At 40.1% G+C, this 22,078-nt stretch overlaps 1 protein-coding gene across 8 annotated transcripts in view; it reads right to left on the reverse strand.

Moving 5' to 3' along the window:
- LOC145994646 (TOX high mobility group box family member 4-like) overlaps nucleotides 1–22,078 on the reverse strand; it is an 855,605-nt gene that overhangs the window by 10,101 nt on the left and 823,426 nt on the right. For all 8 annotated transcript variants that reach the window (XM_083130798.1, XM_083130789.1, XM_083130816.1 and 5 more), the window contains 2 exons: nucleotides 19,112–19,247; nucleotides 6,917–6,997 (listed from right to left, as the gene is read on the reverse strand). In XM_083130798.1, coding sequence (XP_082986924.1) covers nucleotides 6,917–6,997; nucleotides 19,112–19,247 — 217 coding nt within the window. The remainder of the gene's footprint in view (nucleotides 1–6,916; nucleotides 6,998–19,111; nucleotides 19,248–22,078) is intronic.

The following is a 22,078-nucleotide window of genomic DNA, read 5'->3' on the forward strand; positions in this document are numbered from 1 at the left end:
AGCAGTCCGGCTGATATTCGCCTCTCCCTACAGAAACTTCTGGATCCGCCACTGATCTGCAATAACTGTTCAAAGATGTTTTCGCTTAAGAGTACAAGCGTAATCGTCCCAGTAAGGACTCCATACAATGATGGTATCAATAATTTAAGGATACAGGAAGTGTGCCACGCACCTCCGCTGGTCCTCTAGGGCCCCTTGACGGGTCCGCGCACGGTCTGAGAGACCGGGTTTTTAAAATATGCCAATTTAATGGTCTAAACCGCAAAATCCTAAATGATTACGATTAGATCTTTTCTTTGAACAATTATGATTCTATAAAACTATAAAAATTGAAATTCTGTATATTAACGGATTTTCATTTAAATCTAGGTACGCCTATAGCCGCGCATGCAGTCTGACAGCAAGGGGCTTCAACGAACCCTCCCTAGCGGCTCGAATAACTATACTAACACTGAAAACAAAATCGTGGGGTTAAAGAGGAAGGATAGAAACTCAGCTAGACAGAGGTTGTTGATAAAACAATTACTGATAAATAACGACGTTAAAAATCACACACCCGGAAGGAGACACCGTGCGAGACCAACGCAGGGTTAAACAGGTGACGAGCCCCTGACTGGTCACTGGTGTTGGATTTACACCTTTCTTTGGTTGGAAATTAAAGGTTATGAACATTTCTTCCAATGAAGTCTTATGTATTGTTCTTTTGCACAATTACAACAAAACTTAATCACTGCTAACCAGTGACGGCGCCAGCCTGAAATAAGTGTGTGTGTGTGGGGGGGGCTAACTTATACCAGGTAAAAGGTATTTACGTAAAACTTTTCTACGGTATATTTTTACCAGTGACAGTGCATTTTGTTCAATCACACACAAAAGTACTTTTAGGCACGGATCTTTCATGTCAAGTAAAATGCAATAATTCTATTGTTGCCTCTTCCAAAGCCATTTTTGAGTGGAATAATATCACAGACTTACTAAATTACTATTCATATAAACAGTACCAAATACGTCATAAAAGCTACGTATAAATATAAACATAACACTATTTATATGTAAAGAGTTTGAGTACTTTTTTTTGGCTAAAATAAAAATAATGAACCACATCAAGAAATACGATAAGATACGTATATTTTCATGTTTAAATCCAAAGATTTTGCAAGTTCTTTCTCAGAGAGACAATAGATAGAGCACTCAACCTTTCGTTACCAGTTCGATTACGAAGATAACACCTGATTTGTTGCAAACAGCCGTTGATGGGAGTATGAACATTTCAATCACACAAATCTTGTAAAGTTCGTCAAAGGCAGATTTTAATGTTTCAACCATTGCAAGAAGGTGCTGAAGGGTCTTTATTTTTGGTTCCTTTCTACCTCATAGTGTGCCATAACTCTAAATTTTCCAAATCACAACAACAGGGAGCGGCAAAAGATTGTAACGTTTCGTGCTTCAGAAAAGTGGCATTAACTTAATAAAGTAGGCATGAAATCAACAACATCACCCTTGACTAGAAAATGTGTTAACGATATTATTTTCTCTGCTGTCATGATGAAATATCTTACGTTTTCTTTGTTCAACAACTGAAATTCAGACCTTAGGGCTAAAAATGGGGAGGATACGAGAAATACCGTGAGGTGCCATTCTCAAGGAACAAACATATTTTCATTATAAATTCACCTCCATTAGGAGACAAATATATTGACATAAAATCAATTAAGAGTTGCAACCCTTGCACTGAGCATTTTGATTAGTGAAAATAACTGCTGAAGATTATAATTTTATATCAGAATATATTATGAATAAATACTGAACATAATTGGATCTAAGATTTTTCTTTTGCACGGATACCACTATGACGGTACTGCAGAAAATATTTTCTAGCCTCACAAATTATAATTAATTAACATGTAGGACTAGGACTGCGAGCAATAAAATTGCCCAAGCATGCTGATTTTCGCACCGTAGCAATGATTATTTGATTGGATTTGTATTAAGGTCCACAATATGCACAGAGAGCTACAGTATGGACGAGAACTACAGTTTCTAGTGAAATCCCAACCGAACCACTTAATGAGGATGGAAGCCAGGACCCCTTGATATCAGGTTTACGGCTAGACTATCGGGGCTGGGAGCCCAATTTTAATGTTAGTAATCGGGTAGTTTGTGTACTCTTTGATTCTTTATCATCGTATTTGTCCCTCTCGAATATTTGCAACGATAAGAAAAGATAACGATGAAACCAATGAGAGAACATTGCAAACACTCGTGCAATTGTCGGTACTCCAACGAGGAACTAGCAAACAGAAAAGAAACATAACGAACGCTTCTTTAGCTTTTGAACGTCGTCCTACTTATTCATGTAAAATTCATTTGTCACACCTGCTAGACCTATACAGAAACTGTATATGCCAACAATCAAAGAACAATCTCACAGTCACTGAATACGTTCACCTACCAGACACGCACCAGATTTCGTAGCAAGTTCGGCGACTCGATTGGCCAATTACTTAGTATCAAATAAATGATCAGTGGCCACTGTTATTCAGGCATATCTGCAGCTGATCTCTCCCCCCCTTTTATTTTACAACACATCATAAGTAAGGTAACCTTGTGATCTAACCGAACTAGAAAATGTATTTGAACACTGAACTTGCCCCAATGGAAGTTTTGTAATGGAAAATGTAAACTTCTACTTTTTAAGTTTCCGATCGAAATGCATCTACCGTATTTAAAAAAATCTAAGGGGGGCTTCAGCCCCACCCCCCGTAGAGCCGTCCCTGCTGCTAACAAATCTGTAACGGGCAACCCTCCCAAGATTAATCTGCGTTTCATGGTATCGCTCGAAAGCATAGGTTTATGAGCAACTAGCCCAAGGCATGAGCCGATTCGCCCATAGGGTAAGGGTAATCCTCCCTACAAGGCTGTCCTCTGATACCAGTTAATGGCAACCGGATAAGAAGGCCGAAAAGTACAGAATTTGGTCCACTTTTATACAAAAAGTTTGTTGACAAAATACCAAGATAACTTGGTCGATATTTACACGTATCCATGGATTTGCATAATTACATCATGTAATTTAGGCTTTTACAATATTTACATAAAATAATTAACGTTGTAAATTACATAACTTCTTAAGATATTTTTCAAATGCCGAAATAGATCACAAAATAATTAATTTTGATGTCTAAAACAATTTCGAATTCATAGTAGAATGATCGAATTTAATGCATGGCGCAGCTGCGCTGAGCTTTACAAATGTAACCACTACCAAATTCGACTGGCGTGACAAGTGTCGAACATAGGAAGGCAGACCACCGATTTTCGATGTTGTGAATCGAGGGGGAGACGCTTTTACGAGAATCCCCGTTAAATCGACTCGTCGAACGTGTTGTAAATAAAACTGTTCAACACGGTCTATTAAAGACAACAAACAAAATATGGACACTGTTTTTTTATATTCATTCTTTAAATGTGCTCACCCTGTATATCACAGCAAACATGTGTGACTGTTCAGTTTCCAAATATAAGTATGCTACTGCGAAAATAAAAAAAATAAAAATTAAGATGGATAGTACGAAATTTAGATAGTGAACTATTTATGTAAAATATAATAACTAGCGGACTCAATAAACAACATGTTCCCCTCAAGTAATTTATATAGTCGGCCTCCCCGATGGCGCAATGGTAGCGTCGTCGCCTTGAAATCAACGGGTCCCGCTGTCGCTACCCTGCTACATAGTGGTTCGGATCCCACTTTAAACTGCAGGTCCAGTCCCGATTAGCTTTACTGTGCATAAAGTGACTAAAAACACCAATCAATCAATCATTTATATAGTCGTATGTAGATGGGTAGTTGAGGAGTTTTTAAGGACGGTATCTGGAACTGAAGACAAGAAAGAAGAAAGCTCTCACACGATCCCAAAGTAAGGAAGCACGTGGTTTATCCGGAAGTGAGGACGGATGTAAGTACGGTAACAATCGAAACAGCTGTAGAGACTGATTGATGATGTTTGAAATCCGGTTCATCTGTTCACGCACAAAAACACAATGTAGAAGAAATTGATAATGTTTGAGGCACTTCTTCCACACTCAATCCATACACAAGTTCACGCGATAGTTTCAGCCAGAAATAAATCGTTCCATACCTTAGTTCGGGTATGGCGGAAAAAAATTACATTACTTACCTATTACGTACAGCACACAAACGTTGCGAGTGTGCTCCTTGGATCCACGTGGTGAGAACTTCCGACTGTCAGTGGGCAACCCACAAGAGGCTCTTTCGGAGTGTACAAAGAAATGCTTGCTCCTTGTGCCCGGGACCATTCCTGGACATTCCAGGGTCTACACTAGACAAAACGTTCACCCTCACGGCATACAATCACGTGGAGCGAAAAACTAAGCCCGAGCTGCTTCGAAAGTATGTGCCGCAAAAACTTCACGAATGACTTGCTTTTTTTTTTTTTTTGCCCTGCAGTGTGTTGACATCACACGCCGGTGACCTTGAGGGGCACCCTTCTCGCAGGAAAAGCAGCGAACGAAGGAAGCGCACCTAACGTCGAGTCTGCCACCGGAAGAAAGCAAAAGGCTGTGACCAGCTGCATTTGCGGGCAGAGGGGGAGGAGGGGAACGAAGAAGTCATCAGCCCTGGAATGCTGAGGAATAACTAACTGGTCGCTTCGTCACCGCTTTCGCACAATGCTTATATCCAGTGACTTGCAAGGTAAACCCCAGGGTGATTCGCAGAGATCATAGTAACGCGGTGCATTAAAAAATCGCCCGTTAAGTCTGGAGAAGGTGGAACACATTTTTGGATCAAAAAGCAGGCAAGTTTCTCCTTTTCGAAAATTTCTAGTTTCAGGGGGGGAGGGTGTTTCGAAGAACGTGCTGATATTCTCAATTTCGTAAAATTAGATCTGCTTAGAATTTCTCCTACACATTGGCGCGGAGAGAAGTAGCGGAAGCTACTATAAAAGACCCACCCACTCAGGCATATAGCCAGCCAGAATTTTATTTCGTAGGAGGAACTCATCTCTTATCAGCAGCCACCATCAGAGGCGAAAAAGTGAGGGGGGAGTGGTGGAAACCCTGAAGATGAATTTCACAGTATATTACAACTTATTATAGAAGACGTTTAATCCTCCTGAGGAAGTAAAATTTATTACCACTCTTTAAATTAGATATTTGTAAGACTTTGGGGGGGGGGGAGGGGGCTGGCTGCTGCTGGCTATGTACTTGCACCCACCCTATAATGTTCCACATAAACACCTTTCATATACTATTTACAGCATGAACGTATATTCGCTATCTACGAAGACTGTATGCTCGAGATTAAAACCGAGAACGATCGATGAAAAATTGAAGAAATGCCTGAATAAGTATTCAGTAAAAGTTTGAAGAACATCGACTGCTTAGGCGGATCTAGAATTTTTACCTGGGAGGGGCACAGAATATAGGGTTCGTTTTATGGTTAGATAAACCATTCAGGACCGGGCCTTCAAATCGGAACCAATGTACGATCTCAATCAGGAAACTAACCCAGGACACTTTATGAGATATCAGGGCAGGACTGGGACCGCCAACAAGGCGGTGACAATTTTCTTCAACATGGTCTAGTCTTGCAGTAAAGGCTGAAAAGGCACCGTTAAAGATCAAGATTCTGCAAATAACAGTAAATACTTACGTACCTGTTCAGAGTATCACATCATTCATAAAGAATTCAATAATATTTACGGCAAAACACTCAACAGGACCACACTAATGCACGACAACGATGTGTGTGAAAAAAAAACAGATAAAAAAGTATCGTTCAAAAGCGGACCCATGTTCATATGACCTTTTTTGCTTAGAATCACCCATACTACCATTTCCCAAAGTATTGCCACTTCCTCCCGGGACACCCTGTATATATTTTAAAGAAAATTTTAAGGAATCAAGTTTTTGAAGAGTATTAGCAGGAACATGAATTAAGTATACTCCCATTTTTCAGTACAATCTTACAAATTCAATTCAGAAATAAAAGAATTATCTTCAACTAAGAAATAAATGATCAACTTATATTTTTCATGTGTACAGAACCCAACTTATAAAACAAGCGTTAACTTTGTTTTCACTGAAAATTTGGAGAATCACGTAACGAACAAACTAAAGAAACTAACATATTTAGAACTAATAATGATAGAGCTCGACTATAGCTTCACAAGAAATTCTGAACATTGATTTACATCTCCGAGGCCTAATATTGGGAAAAAGCATTTCCACGTTTGACTTCATAACTAGAGCAGTTCTTCACCAAACTGACTACTCCTTAAGTAATATGTGCGTTTGACAGACTTCTCAATACTGTACTACAAAAATGAGTCACTTCATGATATACGTATATATCGTGAGGAAATTGGGGAGCTACGAGTGGGTAGCGTAACCCGGTCTCACGGATATCTCCTATAACGACTGGGGGTTCGACGTGCTGACCCCACGTCACCCCATTACTGGTTGAAGATCTCCACACCTCTAGGTAGCATTGTGGGAGACTAGCAGCCTGGAGATAGGCCAAGGCCCTTACGGGCTGTAGAGCCACGGGTTATTATTATTATTATTATTATATAGAAGTTACATCTATTATTCTATTATTTGTTGCATTCTACACACATTTACAGGGTAATTTGACGTGTGAGGCTGCAGCCTGTAGTTATTTTAACATATACTTTGATATTTACTGTATACTCCAATTTTACTTATAGCTGTACATTCATGCAGAATTGTTAAATTCCCACATTGCTGGTCACCCTATGTATATGATATAAAATCAAAATTAGTTGGTCACATCTGGGCATTTTAAAGAAAAAAACGCACTACGTACATTTGCACCCAACATATTTTTCTACTACATATAAGTTCCTTCTAAAAATAACATTTCACCTACCTTAGAAACGAGACTAGCCCTGTACGCAGCCAAAGCCTTCAAATATTCCTTCTTCGCAGCTTCGGTCTTCTTCTTGTAGACCTGCGGGAATAGAAAGGAAAAACAAAGCGTTACAACGGAGCTCTTCCAGGGGTCCTAATTTCATATCACTTCATTCCAAAAGTTATCAGCAACATACAGCCTAATAACCAGTACCGTACTGCGCCGCAATTGTAATGAAATGTTGTAAACTTTCACCATGAACTGGGAGTTTATGGAGGAGAATGGGCGAAAAACTTGCAACTAATCTCACACCACCAGAGGTCGTTATTAACGTTCAGGGGGCGAAGAGGCCTCGGAACACCAGGGGAAAGTTCTTAAGCGCGCCTGCTGCAATGAATACTGGGAAACTCTTCCTACCTGCAGCAGTGGCGCCTCTTTCCTAACGCCTGCGTTTTTTTGTCTCAACACATGTACTGCACAAAGAAGCAATTTCATTCACACCACGGCTTGCACAAATATGCTACGCAACTGTCATCACACACGATTATTGTCCCCCATTGGTAACGAGTTGGTGTTAATTTCCAATTTATGCTCTAGTCATACATATAGATATAGTCTACCTGATAGCGAACGCTGTCGTCCGGGTTCGATTCCCGGGGAGGCGGGGGGGGGGGTTCAGTACTTCGGATCCCACTTTAAACTGGAGGCCTGGTTCTGAATAGGTAAAAATAAGTTAAATCCCCATTGCAATGCACCATGCCATAAAGTCGCATAGGATAGGGGTATGGAAATTATGTTATCAGCATCACGCTCCCGTCACTTTTACCTCCTAGGTACCCATGGATTAGAAGCTGAGTGAATCACAGAGCCGCTCCAAGCAGGGACATTGCTGAAAAATTCGCACCTGAAATCACACCATGGTAATCGAACCCAGGTTCCTTCGTGGCAGCCACACGCCCTACCGAGTGGACCACGCAGGACCAAACAAAAAGAGGTGGTGAGAAAGAGGGAGAGAGAAAAATCATGGCCAAATATATTCCGTACAATGACAAATATATTGCGTAATAAATTTTATATTTTTTGCGTGCTCACATCAAGGACCTAAAGTATTTTCAGTATTGAAAACAGCAGTTTTGACAAAATAAATCAATCTTTATCTCTCACATCTGTTTGTTTCCATTTCTGTTGGGGTATGATGCACACACTCTCATTTATTACCCTTTTCATTTAAAGGAGCCGTAACTGGAAACTTTTTCTGTTCAACATTATTGGAGCTACTCGGAAATGGCATGGAGTCTAAACAATACGGCTATCATAATTCTACCTGTGTAAAGTAGAACGCATGCAAATGTTCGAATGGTTAAGATTCAACTGCAATGCAATCGTGTACCGTGCAAACTGGATTCGCACGCACATTTGCAGTTTGCACCTCTAAACAAAAGCAGCACCGAAATGAAATGCTACGGGCTGCCCTGCTTATTTCTGACGCACTTCATGGGGATCTTCAGTATTCAGCAATGCTTTGAATATAGGAAGCAGAGTTCATAGTTCGCTGCTGACCATACCATTATATTTATGTACTATTCGAATCATTCCTTCCATTGCACGCCCTGCTTCAAGCCAATGTCTCTTACTCACTATGCCTGATTAAATGTTACCAAGAAGATTGCTTTAATATGACACAAATAATGTATGCAAGAATACAAACTTTTCTGTCATTGTTGCTTTACCGTCTGGTTCGTCCAAAACTGTGATTTTGAATGGCTGTACAAAATGTTGTTCCCTATTTTAGCCGTTCTGATGTGTGTTCTATGCATGATGGAATTGAAAGTAAGAGAAGCCCAACTGTCAAAGTATAATTCTAAACACGACACTGGTTACACACATTTTTTAAAACGTACCAGCTATCATTTTTAAAAATCTTGGCAGTAAAGACGACCGCATACAATTTTCGGGTCCGGTACCCCATTCTACACCCTCGATTTCGGAGTTGTTTTTTTTATGAAGATTATGTGATGCTAATTATGAAGAACAAAAATTTGGAGCGCGGTAACAAGTATTTACGAATGTACAGCCGTTTGAAATTGTTGAGTCCAAATTTCCCACCGATTCCGGGCTCCGCCCCTGGGGTAATTGACCTACCGCCCCCTACCGCTACCGCGGCCCCGCCTTTATCTATAGAGTCCCTTTAAAGGCATGTTAAAAATTGGCAGGAGTCACTTGCCCCAACACTATTTCTCACTGTTTTCCGCATTGACACATGAAGATACCAAAAATGAAGAGTAAAATTAAACCTAAGAAGGTAACTTACCTCTTTTTACCAAGGCCAGGCACTGAATTGCCTGTTAAAGTTAAATTTGTAAGTCCAAAAATGAATTAACTCCTACGTTGAAAGTCCTTGTTGTCCTTTTCCACAGAATAACACCCTCCACTCCCTTCCCATCATAAAAATAAGAAGTCTCAAATTATCCCATCCCACAAGTCATTTAGAAAATACAACCCTCCCCTTTACGGCCTGCAGTTGCCAAAAAGAAATAATGAATTCCAATTTCTGAAGTCTCATAAATTAAATGCAATGTCTGAAATGTCCAATCCGTCAATATATCACACAAATAACATATCGCAATCGCAGATGTTCCCATTACACAAGTCAATCATAAGAAAAAGAAAAAATTCAGACGTGCGCCTGTGACATGAATCTATCATCCGCCATCATAGAAACTCTGAAAAACCTTTTTGACGTTACGCAAGGAATTTTAATTTTATAAAAAAACGTATGTTTCGTAGCACGTAGATCTAAAAAATTAACTTCCGCGCTATTTACAAACACTGTTTGTTATGAGAACTAAATATTTTCACGAAAATATTTAAAATGTGCCTGAAATCGAGGGTGTAGAAAGGGGCACCGGAGTCCAATTTTGCAGCGATTGATCGCGACAACTGATATGCATGTAAATGCATTCATAAGAAATATATAACTAAAGTTTGCCTATAAATAAGTTCGAGCATCCATAGTACTTACACAGTAATCTCAAGTTATCAATCAAAACAAAATTAAAGTACTTCATCCATGCACCAGTACACATTTTTTAAAGCCATGCCGATTCAACTATTTACTGTTGCTATTGCACATACAGGCAGGCCTAGCTTTCATCTCTTGAAGCGACTAGTACCAATAGTGTCCGGTAATGGCGCCACTAAATGGCAGTACCTGGCAGTAGCAGACTCCCTCGATGATGACGTGAGTCATCACATCAGAGGACTACTCAGTAAAAGTAATATCAATAACATGAACGCTTCATATGAACAATAGAATGTAGTTTTCTTCTCATCAAATATAACTTTTTTTCTTTCAAAGACGACAGTTTAATTCTTCTTTGGAATTTCGAACAGTTGAAGTGCACTGTACTTTCAAAACAGCAGCGAACATGGTTAACAAACTGGTTGAACAAATATTACACGCTGTTACGACCAGCACAGAGTGAAAGCAATGGTCTCATACCCATCCCTATACAACAGTAATAATTCCTTGTACGCAATTATCGCTAATAACAGCTTTGTTTTGAAGCCTGGAACAGCTTCAACAGCTGTCTGTCGTGTGGCAAGAGCTGCAGAATTATCCACCATATATCTTCGTCACAGCAAAACTCAAACTTCAAATGCAGACAAAGGCAGGGTTATTAAAGTATACGAAACCCTGCACCGGAGAGAGAGAGATAATGATTATTAATAGACGTCTCCTGAGAACAGGATGCAGTGGAGGGAAATACGGAGTACTTTCCTTCACTGTGCTACATGTAAGCGCGTATTTGCACGACATTTTCGTGCCAACGTTCAATCAAAAACACATACGACGGCTATTCTCTTCGACCGAGAGCAATACCACAAACTGTTATCAAATACAAAGATGAGAAACAAATTGCTTGTTAAAATAGAACGAATGCCGTAATTAAAATTGAGTTTCTTAAGACACTCCATTAAAGATAATAAAGAGTATTTTTCTTTCCCTTTTACTTCATTTTTTAATCATTGTGCATGCTTTACTAGCATGGATTGCTTCTAACTGCAGTTATTTTGTATGTCTGTCAATCTCCAGTGTTACGGCAAGATGGAAGCTAGACTACAGACGAGCAAGTTCCATCAGCGAATCGCTACGCACCTTCAACACCGTTCACCATTTTCTCCGCTGGGTGGCGGGTGGTTGTTCGAGCAAATGTGTAATATTCTTGCAATGAGAATAAAGACTGAATCACACTGAGCTAGATTTCCTAATTGCCTTGTTGGTGCTGGACTGACTACCGGGCTAGGAATGATGGCTGCCCGACTGGTTTTGGCGAGACCGTGTTCTAATTGCGAACGTTTGGTCATGTAGCACTAATCTGTGGGTTTGGTAAGGAAAAGCGTTTCTGAATGTTGGTATTCATGTATATTAATATTTATGCTTGAATCACAGGAGGCTCGATTTCCTGCCAGATTTTCCAGTTGGACTTGGACTAGTTGTGTGGTACTTGCTCACCTACTAGTTTTCGCCTCACACGATACTCGTTACGTACTTGTTGGTACTTTTTGTTCCCACAAGGCATTGATTGGCAAAAATCCTGGGCACGCCACTGCATGCACAAGTTTCAACCACCTCAAGGCATATTTTGTCCTGGCAAATTAATCCTCCATTTACGAATTTATCAAGGTAACACAAAATAATGAAGTAACGTTACAATTACTCACGTAATTTCGATAAGGCGTTAGTAACTCAACGTGCGCCATCTATTAGGGCTTTCGTTTGGGTTTTAATACCTGACTGTGCACATCGATTTGCAGATGGAATGGCCCTTCCTAGTTTCTTTAAATCTTTTACGGATCGAATGGTATACAACATTAAATAAGGAAAGTGTATACTCAAGTAAAACTTCATGTAGAAAAAATGGTTTTAATTTTTTTTTGTGACAATCAATTTCTGTTGCCGGCAGTCTGAAATGCGACTATTTCCACCATGTTTTCTGGTACTTTGTTGAGTGACCTTGTCGACATAATGCAGCGCATCAAGTTCACTGCAGTCCAGGAATCCGCCAAGCGTGACTCGGCAGTCAAGCTGAACAAAGCCAAGATGCAGAGACGTCTGAAACATGCAACTACTTTGATATAAACACAGGTGAAAGGGACAAGCCTTGTCTAAGTTAACTATCCTAGATTCAACCAACTACCTTCCCTCCTTCGAACTGAATAATTGTTTACCACAGCGCGTGCTAAGTATACGTAGTGAAGAGGTGTTTGTAATTCAAACCCTAAAACACAAGCTGAGACCATATCAGGTTAAAAAAAAATTGAGAAAAAGTTACCTTGCGCAAATCTTGCAACCTTACAAGGTACGTAAATCTAATTTGATCCCCGAAAGCTTAGTATTTGTTTATGTCCTATTATACTGGGCAGGATTGAACGCAGTAGATAGAACACAACAGCAATTAACATAAATGATATGAATGGCATGGATTTAGAACATGGAGGTCGTGCACAAATCTAAAAAATATTGTTAGGATCATAACGGAGCAACCATGGGAATGAAATAGCTCTCTGTATCTAGTCGGAGCGATTTTGCGAAGGCATTTGATTCAGTGGATAGAATATGGAAGAGACTGGGTAAGCTGCCAAAAAGGATTATTTATAACTTATCCAGAAGTCGTATTAAACTACTTCTGCTGCTGAGTTTTGCGCAGGTAAGACGCCAGAGCCTTTTGTGTGTTGTAAGACAAGACTGTCTTCTGTCTCTATTAATGTTTGTTTTGGTTCTAGACGAGGTTATGGAGGTAACACGAAGCCATAGGGAAAGGAATTCAATGGGATATGACAAGAGCATTATAAGACCTACATTTTACAGATATACAGTGGGATCCATAAGTGTTACCAAGCAAATTGTCCATCACCACGTTTACTCCATTTGTTTATGCAATGATAGCTTCAAGGACTGACACAAAACACCAAACAATCTGCTTCCTTACAACCTCTGAACCAGTATACGCAAAAATACAGTTCTTAAAAATACGTACGATGAAGATAAAAACCAACGAAAATAGTCATGGGTAATTTGCTGAGCAATACTTATGGATCCCACTGTACGTCTACTAGCTTACAGATTTAGAGACCCAAAGTAAATTACAGGAATGGGTCTGCAAGATAAAAATATAAAGACGACAAAGGGAATTAGGATTAACAACAAGGATGAAACTAAATTAAAAACTAGAGACAAGTGCATCTAAGAATTTTCTTTAAAAATGTCTACACAGGTAGCAGTTTCCACATCAGGAGAGTCAAGAGGATGTGGAACCCAGAATATGCATTCGTCGACACTGACAACTACAAAGATGGCTTTCAAAACGAAAAATTAGATTATTCAGCACAAATGTAAATTATATCTTATTCCATGGATGTGAAACATGAAATGAAACTCAAACTACAAGAACCTAATGCAAGTATACATAAACAGGTGTTTAAATCTTAGGAAATAGATGGTCAGAAGCAATAACTAACGAGGAGCTATGGGTAAAAACAAATCAAGGAAAAGTGCAGAAACAAATCATATACCCAAAATGGACAATTTAGTCAAAATATAGCAAAAATGGCTTTCGATTGGAACCTAAAAAGTACAAGGCGAAGAGGGAGAAATACCTGAAGAGAGACCGGGAAGCGGCTGGATGGAGACTAAACATATCGCCGGATGAATACTCTTTTGTCGTATCTCCACTTTTCGTCCGAAGTGAGTTGATGACGTTTTTTCGTCCGAAGTGAGTTGATGATGTTATCGTGTTCCATACATGTTAATGCGTCACCTTTCGAAGCGACGCATCTGGATGTCAAGTGGTGTGAATTATCAACATTAATAAAATATTTGCGCAAATCGTGTAGTGTGATCAAAATCCATATAAATCCAACTTCAATCAGAAGAGTTAGTGCAGATGGACATAGACAAAACAGTATTCAGCCGGCGATATGGCAGAATCCGATAACGTGAGAGAGAAGGCCTTCATCAAGGCCCTATGCTCTCAAGATGGGTGAAATGGACGCTAAGTAAGAAATAATTCATTCTAGAGCACACACTAAGCGTGGTTTACTTTCTTTTTGCCTAGAAATTTGTCAGAAACAGGCTCAGGATACTATCGCAGACATCTAGATATCAGCAAAAGCAAATCACACGCTGATTCACTTGAATGCTCTAGAAGAAAATATGAACAATATTTGGATCATCAGCGGTTTTTCGAAAAATCAGAAATTTTCTGAAAATCCTTTGCTGACGCAAATAATGTTACAGAGAATGTGATGTTTATTGTCAAACCAAAACATTACTTACTGGTCGGCATTTTATTGAACAGAAAACTAGTGCAAATAGATTTAGCAGAAATCCATCGTTACGTGCAGTGTGTCGCTGGATAATACAAACTAGAGTAACGATGAACAGTAACAAGTTATTCATTTCGAACTTACCGTTGACCTTGCCTACTTCGCGCTACTTGCACGTCTTGCGGCATGCGGTACGGAGAAGAGACCGTAGTGAAAAAAAATGCGTCGCTAGCGAACTCTCGCGTCCGTGTGGTAGTTTCACAAACACTAGTATAGATGGCAGCACAGCTCAATTGCATTTCCCAGTTCGCTTTCCTCTTTTTGCGAAGCGTACAGTTAGAGCGCGACTTGAAACCATCTAAAATATTCACGAAGCGATTGCATCACCTCCGAGCATTATTCTTCAGAAATTGAATGCAGAGGAGCGAGGAGGGATGGAGGGAGAGAGAGAGAGAGAGAAGCAGAAAAATCAATAAGATCCGAACGCATTTGTAAATCCAGCAGGCTTGTTTATTCTGGCGATGGGAAAAGAGTTTCTCGCACAGAATACAAACACAGCATGGAAAGCAATCAAACGGTGCCGTGCTACCTCCTGCTAACCATATCTACACATGGAGTGCATTTTCGGTGGACTGGCCCTGCGACATTTCACCACGGGAAAAAAAAAACATTATTTTGATCAGGCAAACAATTTTTGTGTAAGGAATTCAACGCTCTGTTGCAGGAAACTGATTTCGAACTCCACTGTGGTTACGAATAATATTGACAACTAAGGTGATCCATGTAACACCGAAAACGTACTACGTGCTCGCCAGTAGTGTTTTGGCCGTCGCAAACGGCAAACCATGATCTTCCTTCGATTGTTGGCACCTAGAGAATTCATAGGAGAGACAAAGTAGACATGTCTCCCGGAAACAACCTATGCCATATTTTAAAAAGTAAAAATGGAGGAACATTTAAATGGCTACTTTAAACCACTAATGCAATCACGACCCTCAGTATTCAAGATGTAGGTGTGTCGTGAGCCATTCCACGTTTTGGTAACGTCTTGTAACCAAGGGGTCCCGGGTTCGATATCCGATGGAGGCACAATGCGCACAATCCTACTTTAAACTAGGCTCAGTCCCGATGAGTCTACCTGTGCATAAAGTGGACTCCAACTGAAACAATGTACAGGGTGTCGTCATGAAATACCGACGAACTTTCACAACGTGTAGAGAACATCAAGACAGCCAAGTTATCTTGGCAACGTCTATCTCGCAGTCGTGGTGTCGATAAAACGAAATTTCCTATCCTGTACACACACACACGCTTCAAATCCACTGTTGGCACTGATATTTCTTATTTTCTGTTGGAAAACGACAAAATTTTTAGTTCAGTAGAGGGAGACTACTCACGCCCCCTGTAGTGTAAAAACTTTTGCACAAAACGTACAGAACCGGTACAGAAATAAACAGAAAGTGCAAGACAATTCGTAGGTCGCTATACGTATCTATATGATGTATGGAGGGACGGGTTAAACGGTGCCTCTGTGGTGTATTATCGCCTTTGGCTAACTATCCGACAGGAAAAAAATATATATAGGACAATGGCAACCATGAAACTGTTCTGCATGGCTGCATGAGTAAAGGGTAGAAAAGGCACAAAGTTTGTCACCTCTGTGAGTGATATTCACTGTATTTAAATGACAATTTAATTAATTACGTTTGGATAATTACATGTTGTCAATACTACGAATTTCCATTACATAATACATCATGAAATCAAGTATCAGAGACAGCAGTAATTGAAAAATCTTAAATTTACGCAAGGCTATTACCTCATGGTAAGATTCTCTCAAATGAACTTTGCTTCTCATCCAGACTAGCCCATTGTGTTTCAACAACATTTTTTTAAAAATAAGTAACGTGTTTATAATTATTTTGGACTAGGGTCTAATTTAATATTGTCTCGCGTGGACACGCTGCATATTCCTACACGGTATTCTGGGAAGAAAATGTTGTTACTGGTAAGAGAAACACATCTATTCCATCAACATTCAATTACTATTGGATTCCAGGGGTAGACCCCCAACCCCCACCTCAGATACCTGTATCGATAAAACTGAGTACTCAGTTGTTTTCCCCGCGTTTTAAACACTTGTTTTTCACCATAGAAATCACATAGCATTTTCAAATGTTCGTACACATACATTTCCACACATTACAAGAACTTTAACCAACAACTTACTGGCTTTATACCTCGGTGATTTTAAACAAATGAACAACCAGTACGAAAATCACGTGACCTAGTCAGCAACCAGGGGCGGCGCCAGGGAGTGCTTGCGCACCCCTTGATTTTCTTCCGCACCCCCTTCAGCACCCCTACGTTCAACTGAAAACACTAACCCTTAGAGAGTCATATTATGTCATGTCGTCATATCGAGCGTCGAATGTTAGGTACTGAAGTAAGACCGTTATTATTGTATGCATCAGGCAAGCACTGAAGAAGATGCCGATATACATTACTTTCCTGTACTGGTGGCAGCCTCTATGAAGCAGCGGCCGTTTTTTTTTCTTTCGTCAGCATTATTGTTATGAATTTTTTCTTCCTTTGTTTCAAGTGGTCTGTTTGTGGTTTTCGAAAACTGTTATTTTCCGCCTATTTGTTCTTCCTCACACTCTGGAGCAAAAAATTCAGCTACTTTCAAGGTATCACCGTGCTCGGATTGGATTGATTTCGTGTTTTAAGTCCATTTTATGCACAGTAAGGTTAATCCGGACTGGACCTACAGTTTAAAGTGGGATCCGAACCACTATGTGCCTCAACCGGGAATCGAACTCGGGGCACCTTGATTACAAGACGACGACGCTACAACTGCGCCATCGGGGAGGTCTAAGTTGTGCTCGGGAAATTATTTTAACGCGACGCGAGTTGTAATGTGAAGGGCAGTTTTCTTGTTAATGCGTTTTGTGTATTTGTTCACATGTCTAGTCAACGTACCATTTCAGGCTTTTTCAAAACCCGTTAGAAAGAGACCCAATGTTCACAAAGAAATTTTAACGAAGACGAAGTTGCTGTGCACTTCGCGTTTTGTCCTGAAGTGGCGGACGGAATGTACAATGTATATTTGGTACCTCCATCGGTTACATCGAAAAAGTTTTTTTTAAAAAAAAGTGTTTTTAAAGACAAGGATAATTTCATTTTTTTTTATTTCAGTATCTAGTTCAACAATACTGCAACGTGTATCTGAATGTTTACACTGTACGACCACTTTCTTGGGAGTATCATATAAGACTTAATACATATCATCATGTAAGTTCATGGGGAAGGCAAGGGGTGCACAGCCTGCCTGGAAAATGAATGTCAATCTAAAGTTATTATATTTCACACATACAATTTCATTTGTCAGTATTTTTTGTTAATCAGTGGCGGCGATTAGAGGAGCAGTTACCTCCGCACTATGCTGAACCTTATCTACTAAGGGAAAGAAAAACTGTTCTTGCCCCCCCCCCCCCCCGTTTTAGCACTTTGCTCCCCAGTTTTGAAAGGTTGCATGCCTGTTTCATGGTTTTCCTTATTTTCAGCATCGCACTCCCTCAGCATCCCTTGATCCTGGCGCCGCCGCTGTCAGCAACCATCTGTACTGCGAGCTGTGCACTTGCGTACTTGTCTTCTTGGGAGCTTTCGAACTGTCTAGGTGACGTCACTTCCGTCAAGTATGTACTTTGTACCTTTCGGACAGAGCCTCAGGATAAATCCACAAACACTACGAATAGCAGATCGCAAGGTTTTAGACTGTCATTTTGCGAACATTTTGGGCATCGATCATCACATCATTTTTCTCCTGAATATCCTCCTATTCAAAATAATGAGACTGCTGGTTTAGATTTTTTCTTTACTTCGCCGGCCATGAAAAATTTTGCAGACTGTTTTTCCACACACACAGACGTTTATTATTTTTTTCCGGGACAACTGGAACACAGAGATAACGAATTCTGAATTTAAGCCAACTCTCTCACGCAGGAAAAGGCGGCCCCTTTGCCTCTTTTTCCGGAGCAACAAGCTCTCGTGTGTGTGCAAATCCAAATAATGTTTTCCCAGACGACATGTTTTGTCCAAGTGTAGGTCATTCAGCCTTTAATTACCTTGTAACATTTCTTGTATCTATTTTTGAACCTTTCTACGTTTCCGATGGGTAGGCCATCTGTTTTCTTTAATTTTTTATTGCCGGTTTGTTTGACAGTTGTCGAGATTGATCGCTAGCGATTGACGCCACTTTCCCCCCCGCGTAAACATTCTATAAAAATAGCTTCCGAAATTCTTTTTTGGCGAGTAAGAAAACGGAAAACGAAACGTCAATTTCTCGGCGAACGATAGACGCGCGCGCGGTGGCGAATTTCGTAAACTGCAAAAGTTCTGCGCAAGTAAAACGCAATCGGTGATTACAGGTCTAGGAATTTTCGCCAATTCACCCTCGATTGATTGAACTGAAATGACTTATTTTACTTCGATTTTTCGAGTATTTTCTCAATTTATGAACAGCACACTGAATGTTTTATAACAGGTAACGTTTCAGAAACTTCTTGTTTTCATTATCGGCCCTAGTGGGGTTTGAAGAAAAAACTGGTATCATGCATTGCAGCCTATAGTTTACTGAATGCAGTATCCACGGTTGATTGGTTCTTGCTGACAAAAACTAAGAGTTGTTAAATATTGACTTTTCTATGACATGTTTAACATTTCTCACTATGCTCTATCCCGGGAAACACCTGGAGCACGACCAGGGGAGAATGCGAGTGGGTGCAGCGAAGCAGTACACGGTGCTGCAAAGACTGGTGACTGCATAAAGCGAAGTTCGACGGATGAAAACGAATTGATATTACTAAAAACGAGTGTACTTACATTCTTGTGTTCGGCATCCAAAGCGTCCCACATGGAAGCAACGATCTTTGACACCTCACCGAAGCTTGCGTTCGGGTTCTGGCCCTTGATGGCCGCCTGAGTGTCACGGAAGAAGAGCGCATACGCCGATACTGGCCTGAAAAGAAGCAACACAAAAAAATTAGAGACGTTCCATTTCATTTCTATTTTACCTGACAATATTGTCATGTTCCTACAAGTCAGTGTCCTTCAATCACGGTATACCTGTTTCACTTCCCGCACAAACAAGCCCCAACCTTCGGTTCGTGACGTCACAAACAAAATGTGAACAGACTATTATCTGTCCGTTGTAGGAATGAAGTTAATGTAAACAACTACACGTGGCTTGTAAGAAATTATGGTTATTCCAATGGGAGTTGTGCAGGAATCTTGCGCGTAGAAATATAGTGCATGTCATACCATTATTCATAGGTGCTATATTGAAGTTGTGGGACCTTATATTGCGAGCTGCAGACACCACCAGAACTAACACATAGCAAAGGAACTATAGGGTGTCCCAAAAGTCTTCATACACATAGAAAACGACTTTAGTCAGTTGTGTTACAGAATGTTCTCAATATGGTGGCCATCACGTATCAAGACACAGATCAATACGTTCGCGCCAATTATGCCGAACATGTAGCAAGATATCTGGCTCACATGATTGCAGGCGTCGATGATGCGAGCTTTCAGATGAAGCATATCCGTGATTTTCTCCTGGTAGACGATGTCCCGACAGGTAAAAATCAAGGGGAGGCCCTCTCCCGATCCAATGGTTCGGGAACTGTGCATATCACCACTCACAAAAGAAACATCAACTGCGTATTTCCCTATGTATGGAGACTTTTGGGACACCCTGTGTATCTCAAAAGTCACATGGTTTTGTTTTCACTAACTTCGTTCTTACAATGTATAGAGAATAGAAATAGGTACGTTAGGTTTGGTGTTCTTAAGCATTTGATGAGGTGATGTAACGAAGGGCATGACCAAACCTTGAAGCCAGGTCAGTGTGCAGGAAGGGACATGTCACGCTATCGAATGTCTACACTGATTGGCATCTCAACATTCAGTAGAGAATTTGTGAACAAAAAAAAGAGCCTAACTCAGAAGAGAGTTAGTAAAGCCAGTAGAAAAGACTATTTCTAGTTAAGAGCACCGGTGGATTAGGGACTTTCGGGAACGGATGACGTTTCGAATTGGATTTGACTTTGAAGTAAACAAAAGTGTTGAGATCGATATTATAAACAACACACAATGTATTTGTTTCAAGAGGATAATATAACGGGCCATTTACCGGTACAAGACACACATCGGTTATGAGCATTGCTGGACGTGAAAAATCCTAGGTAGGGGATATTTCACAAAAATTATCCTAGCTGGGGGGATGGCTTACACAATTTTCTTGGCTCCCCCCCCCCCCTCCCACCTGACTTCGAGCACCGGTTATAAGCAGAAGAGGTCACATCAAGTAGATTTGTACAGAACGCTTACAATTTAAATAATTCCCCACTTGTATTTAGAACGAAACGTGCGCCCGTGTTTATTAATCCTACGCCACTTGGGAGTTGAGCTCCATCAATTGCGCTGGATAACCAGCTGATGGATCATTTATCAGCCTTAATTGTTCCGGTGGATCATCGAGGATTGCTTGTAGCATGTCCTAAATATTACAGATGCTTTCATTGAGAACGAGGGGGGAAAACTTCTGCTATTCGAAGTGTATTTAGCCACTAATGGAATACTTTTTATTCTCGTGTTCTGTTGATTGTGGTGGATTTCTTTTCGGTAAGCGTCAAGCAGATAAATGGTTCTGTACCTTTGATAGTTCACGCACATTTTAGAATATTTACATTGTTTGCTGGAATGAACCAATGAATTGTTGTTTTAAGTTCACTTTATGCACAGAAAGGCTAATCGGGACTGGACGTACAGTTTAAAGTGGGATCCACACTGTTTGCTGGATTACGCATAGAAACGTACTTTCGCTCATTCTGGTCTCGTCCGGTAAAGAAACTTGAGCATTTTTGTATTTGATTTTGGTAATATTTTGCGACGCTTCTCTTTTCGTTCATCGTGACGTCGAGGTCGAATGAGGATTATATGGAATCGAAGAAGATATACCTCACAGTGTAATGCTCTGGATTTGTTAATTGGTTTGGTTTGTTTTACTTCGCTTTTCTGCCACTTTTGGCTAATCGTGAAGATGAATGATGATATGAAATTGACGAAGGGACACTCGCAAAGAACACCCATGACCAGGCCGGGACCTCTGGGTTCGTAGCGCGCTTTGCTAACCATTCCGCCACGGAGGTCGGCATAATGCTGTGGACATTACGTTTTGAGACCATTCATTGTTTACTTTTTCATCTGTTTAGTGTGTCGCATAACCAGTATCAGTGGACTTCGTGCATTGCTTTGACATACCTAAAGTAGTCAAAATTACTGCAATCATATTGTAAAGAAAGTATGCATAAAAATAGTGTTAAAATATTTCAATGAAAAATAATTATTATGCACTACTACAGTAGTTTAATTATAGAAAGAAATCAAGGGGGAAATACTATTTTATTTGAAATCATGTGAATTCACTAGCGTCAAAGTTGAATGAAAGGTAATAAAAAGAGAATTATGATAGAGAATGTTATTGGATAAGATTTAAAATTGCCGCTTTCATACGTAAAAAAATAGTTTGATATTGAATACATCCAGTTTTGTAATTAAACGTGACGCCAGTGGCACATCGGAAATGAAACTATCATTAACTTCCTATAATTCTTGGTTTTCACCTTTAAGTAATAAGAAATGTCTAAATTAATTGTTTATTAATTATAATACTATAGGGGTCAAAAATAAAAAATCTGATTTTTTCAGCCGCTGAAAATAGGCTTATATTGTACGCTCCAGGCCGCACACCCACCCAAAGCCGGCTTGTTTCCCACAAGACTATTG

The sequence above is a fragment of the Lepisma saccharinum genome, chromosome 1 (genome assembly GCF_977018435.1).
Source record: "Lepisma saccharinum chromosome 1, izLepSacc3.1, whole genome shotgun sequence".
NCBI lineage: Eukaryota > Metazoa > Arthropoda > Insecta > Zygentoma > Lepismatidae > Lepisma > Lepisma saccharinum.